This window comes from Caretta caretta, chromosome 11 (assembly GCF_965140235.1).
Source record: "Caretta caretta isolate rCarCar2 chromosome 11, rCarCar1.hap1, whole genome shotgun sequence".
NCBI classification, from domain to species: Eukaryota; Metazoa; Chordata; order Testudines; family Cheloniidae; genus Caretta; species Caretta caretta.
Window position 1 is genome coordinate 81,045,681 of NC_134216.1, and position 12,059 is coordinate 81,057,739.

Below are 12,059 nucleotides of genomic sequence, written 5' to 3' on the forward strand. Positions count from 1 at the left end.
AGAGTCAGTGGTGGAGTATGTCCTGATCTTCCGAGAGAGACTTGCTGAACTCATGGGCCTGGCCAGGGAGAATCTGGCCAGAGCCCAGAAGAAGCAGAAGGTCTGGTATGACCGCACGGCAAGGGCCCGTGCCTACGCCACCGGGGATCCGGTGATGGTTCTCATCCCAGTGAGAAAGAACAAACTACAGGCCGCCTGGGAGGGCCCTTTCAAGGTCGTCAAGCAGCTCAATGAGGTAAACTATGTGGTAGAGCTGTCGAACCGGGCGCACCACCGCCGGGTGTACCATGTGAATATGATGAAGCCATATTATGCCAGGGGGAATGTGGTGTTTGCCGTGTGTGGACAGTGGGAAGAGCAGGGAGATGACCCTTTAGTAGATCTATTCCCTGGGACCAGAGCTGGTTCCCCCCTGGAAACAATTCCCCTCTCGGATCAGCTAACCCCTGCCCAGCAAGCTGAGGTCAGGGAGGTGCTGCATCCGTACCGACAGCTGTTTTCCAACCAGCCTGGACGCACTAATCTGACTGTCCACCGGGTGCAGACAGGGTCGCACCCGCCGATAAGATGCTCCCCCTTCCGAGTCACAGGGAAAACTGCTCAGGACCTGGAAAGAGAGGTCCGGGACATGCTGGCTTTGGGGGTGATCCAGCCATCTGCCAGCCCTTGGGCCTCGCCGGTGGTGCTGGTCCCCAAAAAGGATGGGTCGGTCCGGTTCTGCGTGGACTATCGGAAGCTCAATGCCATCACAGTATCTGATGCCTACCCCATGCCCAGGCCTGATGAGCTCCTAGACAAGCTGGGAGGAGCTCGGTACCTTACCACCATGGACCTTACAAAGGGCTACTGGCAAGTGCCGCTGGATGCAGATGCCCGGCTGAAATCGGCCTTTATCACCCCTCTGGGGCTCTATGAGTTCCTGACCCTGCCTTTCGGCCTCAAGGGAGCGCCGGCCACCTTCCAGCGCCTAGTGGACCAGCTCCTGAGGGGGATGGAGAGTTTTGCCGTGGCATATATTGATGACATCTGTGTCTTTAGCCAGACCTGGGAGGACCATGTGTCCCAGGTTAGACAAGTGCTGGACCGACTCCAGGGGGCTGGGCTGACTGTAAAAGCGGAGAAGTGCAAGGTGGGGATGGCGGAAGTGTCTTACCTGGGCCATCGGGTGGGGAGCGGCCGCCTAAAGCCGGAACCAGCCAAGGTGGAGGTGATCAGAGACTGGCCCGCTCCCCACACCAAAAAGCAGGTCCAAGCCTTTATTGGGATGGCAGGATACTACCGAAGATTTGTGCCTCACTTTAGCGCCATAGCCACCCCCATCACTGAGCTATGCAAGAAGGGGAAACCAGACAAGGTGGTCTGGACCGAGCAGTGCCAGGAGGCTTTCCGGGCGCTGAAGGAGGCTCTGGTCAGTGGCCCAGTTCTGGCAAACCCAGACTTTGACAAGCCCTTTGTGGTGTTCACCGACGCCTCCGACACGGGACTGGGGGCGGTGTTAATGCAGGAGGATGAAAAGGGGGAGAGACACCCCATCGTGTACCTGAGCAAGAAGTTGCTACCCCGGGAGCAACACTACGCGGCCATCGAGAAGGAGTGCCTGGCCATGGTGTGGGCCCTCAAGAAACTAGAGCCCTATCTCTTCGGGCGGCACTTCACCGTGTACACCGACCACTCGCCCCTGACCTGGCTGCACCAGATGAAAGGAGCCAACGCCAAGCTCCTGAGATGGAGCCTGCTCCTGCAGGATTACGACATGGACGTGGTCCACGTGAAGGGAAGTGCCAACCTGATAGCGGATGCGCTGTCCCGGAGAGGGGGCCCCGAACTTCCCCAGGTCACTGGTCACAGTGACCCCGCTCAGTTCAGTCTCGAAGGGGGGAGAGATGTGACGATGTGACTCAGCAGGGAGGGGGGAGTGTTGACCTGGGAATGTGCCCTGGGGATGGGAGACCTGAGAGCCTGTCACCTGAGCCAGGAGGGGGAGGGGGAGGTAACACCTCTGCCCAGGAATGTGAACAGAGGCTGCAGCAGGGAACCTGCGGGGTGAGTTTAGTTGGCAGTTTGGAGGCTGGGGGGAGGAACACAGGGAACCCCAGAGCTGGGGTCTAAGCTCCCTGCTCCCCCAGAAGGACGTGATTGAGGGGTCCTGGTTGTACCCACAAGCTCTGTTGTGGACTGTGTTCCTGTTGTCCAATAAACCTTCTGTTTTACTGGCTGGCTGAGAGTCTCAGTGGATCCCAGGAAGAGGGGTGCAGGGCCTGGACTCCCCCACACTCCGTGACAACAATGTCCCCCAAGGGTTCAGTGCACCAAATATCTATTCAGTTCGCAAAAGTTCTGAGCATTTCACTCATTCCAGCCTTGCACCAGCCCACAGTTCTTATCCCCAAAGGAGTTAACAGGGACTCTCTGGATCCTTGATGCAGAGAGGAACCCAGAACAGAAAGTTTGGGGCATGGTGTGATCATTTCAATGGCATTAATGGGCCCAGAGAGTCAAAGGTGTTAACCTAGCCCTGTCACTGTACAGCAGGGACACATGGTGAGTTCTATCCTTGCAACAAAGCCCGTTGCCAACTGTGTCCACATATCTATTCAGGGGACACCATCATAGGGCCTAATCACATCAGCCACATGATCAGAGGCTCCTTCACCTGCACATCTACCAATGTGATATATGCCATCATGTGCCAGCAATGCCACTCTGCCATGTACATTGGTCAAACTGGACAGCCTCTACGTAAAAGAATAAATGGACACAAATCAGATGTCAAGAATTATAACATTCAAAAACCAGTCGGAGAACACTTCAATCTCTTTGGTCACTTGATTACAGACCTAAAAGTTGCAATTCTTCAATACAAAAACTTCAAAAACAGACTCCAACGAGAGACTGCTGAATTGGAATTAATTTGCAAACTGGATACAATTAACTTAGGCTTGAATAGAGACTGGGAGCGGATGGGTCATTTCACAAAGTAAAACTATTCCCTCCCCACCGTTCCTCACACATTCTTGTCAACTGTTGGAAATGGCCCACCTTGATTATCACTGCAAAAGGTTCCTCCCCCCCGCTCCCCCCCGCTTTCCTGTTGGTAATAGCTCACCTTACCTGATCACTCTTGTTACAGTGTGTATGGTAACACCCATTGTTTCATGTTCTCTGTGTATATAAAATCTCCCCACTGTATTTTCCACTACATGCATCCGATGAAGTGAGCTGTAGCTCACGAAAGCTTATGCTCAAATAAATTTGTTAGTCTCTTAGGTGCCACAAGTCCTCCTTTTCTTTTTGCGGATACAGACTAACACAGCTGCTACTCTGAAACCTGTCATGGTGAGTTCAGCGACCGTGGCCTGCTCAGAATCATGACAACACACTAGAAAATCCATGCCACAGTTTAATAATTGATTGATTAGGCTACACATGAGAAAAAGGATTGAAAACAAAGCACAAATCATTCTGGGACTGAAATGGAGCATTAAGGAAGAGAAATTTAATCGAAGCCTCTGCAAGCCCCTTTTTCAGAGGGAGGATATTGGTTAGAGTATCTCGTCCCGTTGGGAGACCCTTTGTATTGGAGACGAAAGGACTAGTTCTGTGGTGGGGCTCTGAGCTGATTCCTGTGAATGACGGTTCCCTTTCCTGATCTTGACAAGGCAGACAGACACAACGGGGGAGACGAGACAGCACATTATGAATGGGGGAAATACAGCTTTGGTTGATGCTGTCAGGACACCAGGTGGCTGGTCAGTCACGGATGTAGGCTTTGGCTCTGGGCTGGCAGATTGGCCATGATACCTGTTGCTCTTGCCCCGGCTCGCTACGCTGGTCAGGGACCTCATCTGGCTGGTCTGGCTAGGCCCCTCTCCTTCACTGGTCCTTACAGGAAAGAGCCTCCTGTCACGCTGGCGCCATGTCGTGCAGCTGGCTGCAGGGTCGGGAACAGCTGAGAGAGAGAGATACGAGGGGAGGAAGAGAATGGAGAAAGGAAAGCGATACGTGAGGAGAGGGCAGACAGAGCAGGAGCTCACCTGTATCAAGCAGGGTGTTTGCTGGTCTAGCAGTGATGGCCAGGTGTCCTCGTCAGGGTGCTGGCCTGGATGGCCTGGTGATCCAGGCTCACCAATGAAGGACAGAGTCTCTGAAGCAAACCAGAGGCCTGCTGGCTTTTCCCCCAGGAGTCCACTCCACACTTTCTGGTCCCCAAAGTCTCCTTTTGAAGCTCTAAAAAGGATGAGTGGGGGAGGGGGAATGGAGAATCCCCTCATTAGTTCATTCACTAATTATCCTGATTTCTGACACACCATGTTTGATCAATTGATTTCTGAGTCTGTCCTTCCTTGGTTTATCAGTCACGATCCTAATACAGTGCTGGGGTTGCATTTTTGTTTGGACGAATCCTGTCTTTCTGATCCCTTCTCGTAACCCTCCTATCTGTCATCACTGTTACAGGTTATTGCAATGTTTTCTGAACTTCCACCCACGCCACGTCCCTGCACGTGATCTGACAATTAGGAGAGATCTGCAGGTCCCAGTTACTGCAAGGGTATCTTGGTAAAAGTGGATCAGATTGATAGATTAATATACATCAATGAGGCAGAAAGGAACTTTCTAACCATCATGTCTGAGCTTCTGGGCCACACAAGCCAGAGACCCTCACCTAGAGATTCCTGCACTGAGGCCAGTATCGTGTTGTTGGATGAGAACAGATCTTTTACCACGATATCCTAGACCTAGCCTGATTTAAAGACCTGAAGTGACAGAAAAGCCATCACATTCCCAGTACATTGCTCCAGTGGCTAATCCCCTCACTGCTTAAAATTTGAGCCAATCTGTGGAAAATTCCTGCACAAAAGGACTTTTAAAAACTATCTGAATGATGCCATCGTCGACTTTTCCCAACCAATTCTGATGACAAAGCTTAAATGCCTGTGTTTTGGGTGCACAAAATGAGAAGCTTTATGGGGATAAATTTCAAACCACCTAGGAGATTTAGGAGCACCACTTCCAGTGACTGCTAATGAGACTTGTGCTCCTAAACTCCTGAGGCACGTTTAAAAATGTCCCCCGACGGTGGCTCATTTCGGAGAGGCCGGGTGCTCAGCACGCTGTGCAAACCACCCTTTTTTAAAGTGTCTGAAGTCGGTCATCCAAAGTCTGTAGTTGGTTTTAAAGATGGAGCCCAGTCCTATTGCATGGAGACCTTCGAACCCAAGGCAGCCGGTGGAAGAGACTCTCCTGTGGAAATGGCTTGAAGGTGCTGTCTAAGATTCTGGGTGGGAGGGAGATTTTTTTTTTTAATGACATTTTAAAATCTAAAGAGACAGATAGAGGAAATGGGTGGAGTCTCTGCATCCGTGGGGCAGGGCCTATAGCACTAATAGATTAAGGTAGCTGGTTCATTTCTTCTCTGCTGTGGTGTGAAGGAGCCAGACAAGCACCCAGTTGCCCCTTCCCTCCCCAGTGGGCGTGTCACGGGGTGCACTCCCTCCAGGCTGCCTTTGGGTCCTGGCTGTAACACCACTGGTAGTCAGAGCTGTGGTACCCACAGTAGTGCTGGGGGGAGCAGCAATAGTCCCAGTTGTCTCGATAATCTGTATAGCACCAGAAGTAACTTGTCTCATAAAGGCCACAGGGATGGTCAGCCCGACAGGCCTTCCCAGAGACGGTCACCGTGGAGTACTGGGGTGAGCATTCCGTGGTGGAACCATCTCCTCGTGGGCACTCGTATCGTTTAGACCCTGGATCCACTGTGCACTTCTCCGTACAGCAGTAATCCCAGTCATTCTTGTAAGACGTGTAACACCAGCTGTATTTGTATCCATGCTCGCCACAGGTCTGCCCAACACAGCTCCACCCTTTGGCTGTTACACCAGAGTTCGGCAGGTGTTTCTGCTCCTGGAGGGTGCAGACTCTGTCCGAAATCCCGGAAGCCTTTGCCACTCCAGCCACAGCAGGGGCCAGCACACAGGCCAGGTTGTCCTGTTTGTACGTGTTCTCAAACTGACTGTGCCAGTCTGCCAGGCTGGAAATACCCATCAGGAACCCAATGCTCGTCAGCTGCATCTTGTTCTGATCCAAGTTTGTGCTTGTCATCACCTGGGTGGTCTCCCTGTCCAGTTTACTCCTTTTCGCCGGTGGAAGGAGCTGGGAGTAAGAGTCTATTACAAAGTTCCGGAAGCTGTTGTACAAGGCTTTCTTTACTGCTGACAAAACCTGTAGTCCTTTCGGGCTCCTGGAGCCACAGTCATCTGCAAAGACCTCGACTGGCTCAGAAGTCTTGTACAGCTGTGAAAGGTTTGTGTTTAGCTGCTCCACAGGGATGATTTGAAGACTGGATGCCTCCTTGTTCTCTCCTATGAAGGAGAAGGAGAATTTGCGGTTGTTGTCCCAATGGTCGCAGCAAACAGCTGTCCAGATGTGGGTGGGCACCGAGACCCGGTTGTATGGCCGGTTACGGTCCCCTTCCTTGTCCTCCCCCTCTATGGGGATTTTCTTACTGTCACTGGGAACAGCTCCTGTCACCAGGTAGGGGGTGCCTCCCACATTTCTGCAGCTCCCAGTTAGCTGTGTCTTGAGGGTTTCCTCCAGCCTGTACCAGTGGATCCGGTTGAAGCAGGGGTCCATGGGGGCGGCGTTGGTGAGGGTGAAGGTGGCTGTGCGGCCATCATTACACTGGAAGGCGTTTGGGTTCAGGTGCCCCCGGTCGTATGACGTGTCTTCATAATCCTCATTGACGGCCTGGCTGGACCTCCGCTCGTCCAGGCTCAGTGCTGACTCAGCCTCCGTCTTCATTTCTGGGGACTTACTCGGATCAGCCAGCTGGAGACACACAAAGTCAAAACATCTTGGCTTTGTTTGGGCTTCCCCTTCCTCTCGTAGGATGTCACACAGACCCTGGACTCGCCTCTCCCCCAGAATCTCACCCCTGTCCCTCCCTCCCTCGGGTCTTCCTTCCTTCCCTCCCTCCTTCCCCCAGGATCCCTCCCTTCCCATGCCTCCCCCCCTCTCCTCCCTCCTCCAGGAACATCACTTCCTGCCCCTCCCACCCCCAGGATCCTACCCCATTCTCTGGAATCCCACCCACAGCCCCAGTGTGACAGAATTGGGGATTTTCGGTAATGGTTTTCTGAATGCTGTGCAGGGCAGTGACTTACGGGACTAGGGATTGCTACCCAATAGGCATAGAAGCATCAAAATGCCAGGACATGAGGTGTGTGTGTGTCACGTAGCTGTCTGGGGAGGAATGACTGGGTCACGGAGGGTTTGGCAGAGACAGTGGAAACCCTAGTGGCTGGGACCTTCACACCTCATGACCCACAGCCAGGAGGAAGGAGATCCCCCCATCTTTCTTCAGGGAAGCCCAGCAAAGGCCTGAGATAGAGAACAAAGGGGGAAGGTGTCACCTGGAAAGGTTATGAACTGAGCTCACAGAGACACAGGGCTTATGCCTTAGACTGATGGATAAAGATACAGAGAGACAGGGCCAAAGTGATTCCTTCCTACACAACAGCGTGGCTGGGTGCAGAGCTGGCTGGGCCAGGGTGGACCATGTCTTCCCCTTTGCTTCCCTCTGCTAACCTGAAGACTTCATAGAATATCAGGGTTGGAAGGGACCTCAGGAGGTCATCTAGTCCAACCCCCTGCTCAAAGCAGGACCAATCCCCAACTAAATTATCCCAGCCAGGGCTTTGTCAAGCCTGACCTTAAAAACTTCTAAGGAAGGAGATTCCACCACTCCCTAGGCAATGCATTCCAGTGTTTCACCACCCTCCTAGTGAAAACGTTTTTCCTAATATCCAACCTAAACCTCCCCCACTGCAACTTGAGACCATTACTCCTTGTTCTGTCATCTGCTACCACTGAGAACAGTCTAGAGCCATCCTCTTTGGAACCCCCTTTCAGGTAGTTGAAAGCAGCTATCAAATCCCCCCTCATTCTTCTCTTCCGTAGACTAAACATTCCCAGTTCCCTCAGCCGCTCCTCATAAGTCATGTGTCCCAGTCCCCTAATCATTTTTGTTGCCCTCCGCTGGACTCTTTCCAGTTTTTCCACATCCTTCTTGTAGTGTGGGGCCCAAAACTGGACCCAGTACTCCAGAGGAGGCCTCACCAATGTTGAATAGAGGGGAACGATCACATCCCTCGATCTGCTGGCAATGCCCCTCCTTATACATCCTAAAATGCCATTGGGCTTCTTGGCAACAAGGGCACACTGCTGACTCATACCTAGCTTCTCGTCCACTGTAACCCCTACGTCCTTTTCTGCCGAACTGCTGCCGAGCCATTCGGTCCCTAGTCTGTAGCGGTGCATTGGATTCTTCCGTCCTAAGTGCAGGACTCTGCACTTGTCCTTGTTGAACCTCATCAGATTTCTTTTGGCCCAATCCTCCAATTTGTCTAGGTCCCTCTGTATCCTATCCCTACCCTCCAGCATATCTACCTCTCCTCCCAGTTTAGTGTCATCTGCAAACTTGCTGAGGGTGCAATCCATGCCATCCTCCAGATCATTAATGAAGATATTGAACAAAACCAGCCCGAGGACTGACCCTTGGGGCACTCCACTTGATACCGGCTGCCAGCTAGACATGGAGCCATTGATCACTACCTGTTGAGCCAGACAATCTAGCCAGCTTTCTATCCACCTTATAGTGCATTCATCCAGCCCATACTTCTTTAACTTGCTGGCAAGAATACTGTGGGAGACAGTGTCAAAAGCTTTGCTAAAGTCAAGGAACAACACATCCACTGCTTTCCCTTCATCCACAGAACCAGTTATCTCATCATAGAAGGCAATTAGATTAGTCAGGCATGACCTTCCCTTGGTGAATCCATGCTGACTGTTCCTGATCACTTTCCTCTCCTCTAAGTGCTTCACAATTGATTCCTTGAGGACCTGCTCCATGATTTTTCCAGGGACTGAGGTTAGGCTGACTGGCCTGTAGTTCCCAAGATCCTCCTTCTTTCCTTTTTTAAAGATGGGCACTATATTAGCCTTTTTCCAGTTGTCCGGGACCTCCCCTGATTGCCATAAGTTTTCAAAGATAACGGCCAATGGCTCTGCAATCACATCCGCCAACTCCTTTAGCACTCTCGGATGCAGTGCATCCGGCCCCATGGACTTGTGCACGTCCAGCTTTTCTAAATAGTCCCGAACCACTTCTTTCTCCACAGAGGGCTGGTCCCCTCCTCCCCATGCTGTGCTGCCCAGTGCAGTAGTCTGGGAGCTGACCTTGTTCGTGAAGACAGGGGCAAAAAAAGCATTGAGTACATTAGCTTTTTCCACATTCTCTGCCACTAGGTTGCCTCCCTCATTCAGTAAGGAGCCCACACTTACCTTGACTTTCTTCTTGTTGCTAACATACCTGAAGAAACCCTTCTTGTTACTCTTAACATCTCTTGCTAGCTGCAACTCCAGGTGTGATTTGGCCTTTGTGATATCACTCCTGCATGCCCAAGCAATATTTTTATACTCATCCCTGGTCATTTGTCCTGTCTTCCACTTCTTGTAAGCTTCTTTTTTGTATTTAAGATCAGCAAGGATTTCACTGTTAAGCCAAGCTGGTCACCTGCCATATTTACTATTCTTTCTACACATCGGGATGGTTTGTCCCTGTAACCTCAATAAGGATTCTTTAAAATACAGCCAGCTCTCCTGGACTCCTTTCCCCCTCATGTTATTCTCCCAGGGGATCCTGCCCATCAGTTCCCTGAGGGAGTCAAAGTCTGCTTTTCTGAAGTCTGGGGTCCGTATTCTGCTGCTCTCCTTTCTTCCCTGTGTCAGGATCCTGAACTCGACCATCTCATGGTCACTGCCTCCCAGGTTCCCATCCACTTTTGCTTCCTTTACTAATTCTTCCCCGTTTGTGAGCAGCACGTCAAGAAGAGCTTTGCCCCTAGTTGGTTCCTCCAGCACTTGCACCAGGAAATTGTCCCCTACACTTTCCAAAAACTTCCTAGATTGTCTGTGCACCGCTGTATTGCTCTCCCAGCAGATATCAGGGTAATTGAAGTCTCCCATGAGAACTAGGGCGTGCGATCTAGTAACTTCTGCGAGTTGCTGGAAGAAAGCCTCGTCCACCTCATCCCCCTGGTCCGGTGGTCTATAGTAGACTCCCACCACGACATCACCCTTGTTGCTCACACTTCTAAAATTAATCCAGAGACTCTCAGATTTTTCTGCAGTTTCATACTTGAGCTCTGAGCAGTCATACTGCTCCCTTACATACAGTGCAACTCCCCCACCTTTTCTGCCCTGCCTGTCCTTCCTGAACAGTTTATATCCATCCATGAGAGTACTCCAGTCATGTGAGTTATCCCACCAAGTCTCTGTTATTCCAATCACATCCTAATTCCTTGACTGTGCCAGGACTTCCAGTTCTCCCTGCTTGTTTCCCAGGCTTTGTGCATTTGAGTATAGGCACTTGATATAACTTGCTGATCGCCCCTCTTTCTCAGTATGAGGCAGGAGCCCTCCCCTCTCACGTGCTCCTGCTTGTGCTTCCTCCCAGTATCCCACTTCCCCACTTACCTCAGGGCTTTGGTCTCCTTCCCCCGGTGAACCTAGTTTAAAGCCCTTCCCGATGCTTCATTCCAGTTGACTAATAACCCTTCTGGTCTGTTTGGAAAAGGCTGCCGGGTGTCACTGCAAATATCTGCCGAGGTGCATTGATCCCTGAAGAGGGGACAAGTCTCTGACCAGGAATCTACCTCAACTGGATTTGCTGGGCAGAGCTCACGGTGTGAAGCTGGAGTGCTGGACCCCAACAAGGCTCAGTCTCAGTGGCACTGAGGCTGTGGGGATCGCCCTTAAGGAACCGTGGGACCCTTGGTGGGAGGGGGGGTTGTCTGGCCCATTAAAGGGGTATCTTCAAGAGATTATTTAAAAGCTGGGGCATAGCACAGATCCTGGGGAATCCATGAGAGTGGGTGCAGAGGGTGGGACATTGAATGCACCAAGAGTATTCTGCAATAATTAACTTGCAGCGGTAAAAAGAAGTTTAGTCCCAGAAGACAGCAAGACATGACATACATCCACCTTCCTGAGACGAGCATCACTGAGCTGGGCAGGAGGAGAAGGGTACGTGCTGGGAAGTTAAACGAGCTGCAGAGGATTGCATCGCTGGAGCAGGATGATCAAGCCAAGATCTAGGGTCCAGACCCAGACAGAGATCCAAGAGAGTCCAAGAACAATGAAGGCAGCAGCAACTGGGCGTCCCACGGCCCAATTCCCCGTGCGGCAGGGCATCCCACGGCCCAATTCCCCGTGCGGCAGGGCATCCCACGGCCCAATTATCTGCGCGACAGAGCATCCCATGGCCCAAGCTCTCTTGAAGAGTGACCCCTCCCCTTTTCCTTCTCCACCCATTTCTCCTTGCACCCCCTTATTCATGGGCTGCCTAAGCAATTCCGACCCCTGGAGTGCATTAGACAGAGCTCTGGGACTGACCTGGGGCTCCACAAACCACTGGCTCATCTTCTTGGCCTGCCCTGGGCAGGCAGCATCACCCAGCTTGTACGCCGACCAGCACGGGATCCGGTTGGCCCTGTCATAGAGGGTTGCAAAGTAGTATAGATTGTTGTACTTCTGGCAGATCTCGGCTGTGTTAGCCACGTCCAAGCCCTGTGGCTCAGCTCTGTGGTAGAAAAAGTTTCTGCACTCACTGAACGACCCCACTTCAGCCAGCGCCAGCCCCACCCACAGCGAGACGCAGCCCAGGAGCATCAGCAAGTCCATGGTTCTGTTGTGGAAAAATGACCACGCGTTGTGTTTGGATCAGAACCAGCCTGAGGCCCACTTATTTCAAGCATGTGCATGCAATTGAGAGACAGCCAGGGCACGCTGCTTTGCCAAATACAGAAACACAGGAGTGTATATAGCTTAAAACCACAACCGGTTACACTTCCGCATCGATATTTTGCCTTATTAGGAATCTATTAAAACAAGCGCCCTTATTTGGGCTATAGAAAAACAAGCTTTTTCCTGTTATTCACAAATGTTTCTCTTGTGGTTTAACATCCTTTCTAACACTACTGTTGTGGTTATACTTTAACATG

The 12,059-nt window shown here is 51.6% G+C and overlaps 1 protein-coding gene across 3 annotated transcripts; it reads right to left on the minus strand.

The window, feature by feature from the left end:
- Positions 1–3,387: 3,387 nt before the first annotated feature.
- On the minus strand, positions 3,388–11,845 carry LOC125644666 (uncharacterized). 3 transcript variants are annotated; one of them, XR_007359084.2, is made up of 3 exons: positions 11,452–11,845; positions 4,035–6,825; positions 3,388–3,949 (listed from the first exon to the last, which is right to left on the minus strand). XR_007359084.2 is itself a non-coding variant. In XM_048868952.2 (2 exons), the coding sequence occupies exons 1-2, from the start codon at positions 11,737–11,739 to the stop codon at positions 5,476–5,478; spliced, it is 1,638 nt and encodes a 545-aa protein (XP_048724909.1). In that variant the 5' UTR covers positions 11,740–11,845; the 3' UTR covers positions 3,388–5,475. The 3 variants fall into 3 exon arrangements, 2 of the variants coding, with proteins under 2 accessions (XP_048724909.1, XP_048724910.1); XM_048868952.2 differs by having other exon boundaries at positions 3,388–6,825; XM_048868953.2 differs by lacking the exon at positions 11,452–11,845 and adding an exon at positions 10,534–11,439 and having other exon boundaries at positions 3,388–6,825.
- Positions 11,846–12,059: the final 214 nt, after the last annotated feature.

Excerpts from the sequence above, each read along its gene's own strand:
- LOC125644666 (XM_048868952.2), bottom strand. The coding sequence starts at position 11,739 with ATGGACTTGCTGATGCTCCTGGGCTGCGTCTCGCTGTGGGTGGGGCTG. Across the intron at positions 6,826-11,451 it reads AGTGGTTTGTGGAGCCCCAG|CTGGCTGATCCGAGTAAGTC; the intron begins GTCAGTCCCAGA and ends GTGTGTCTCCAG.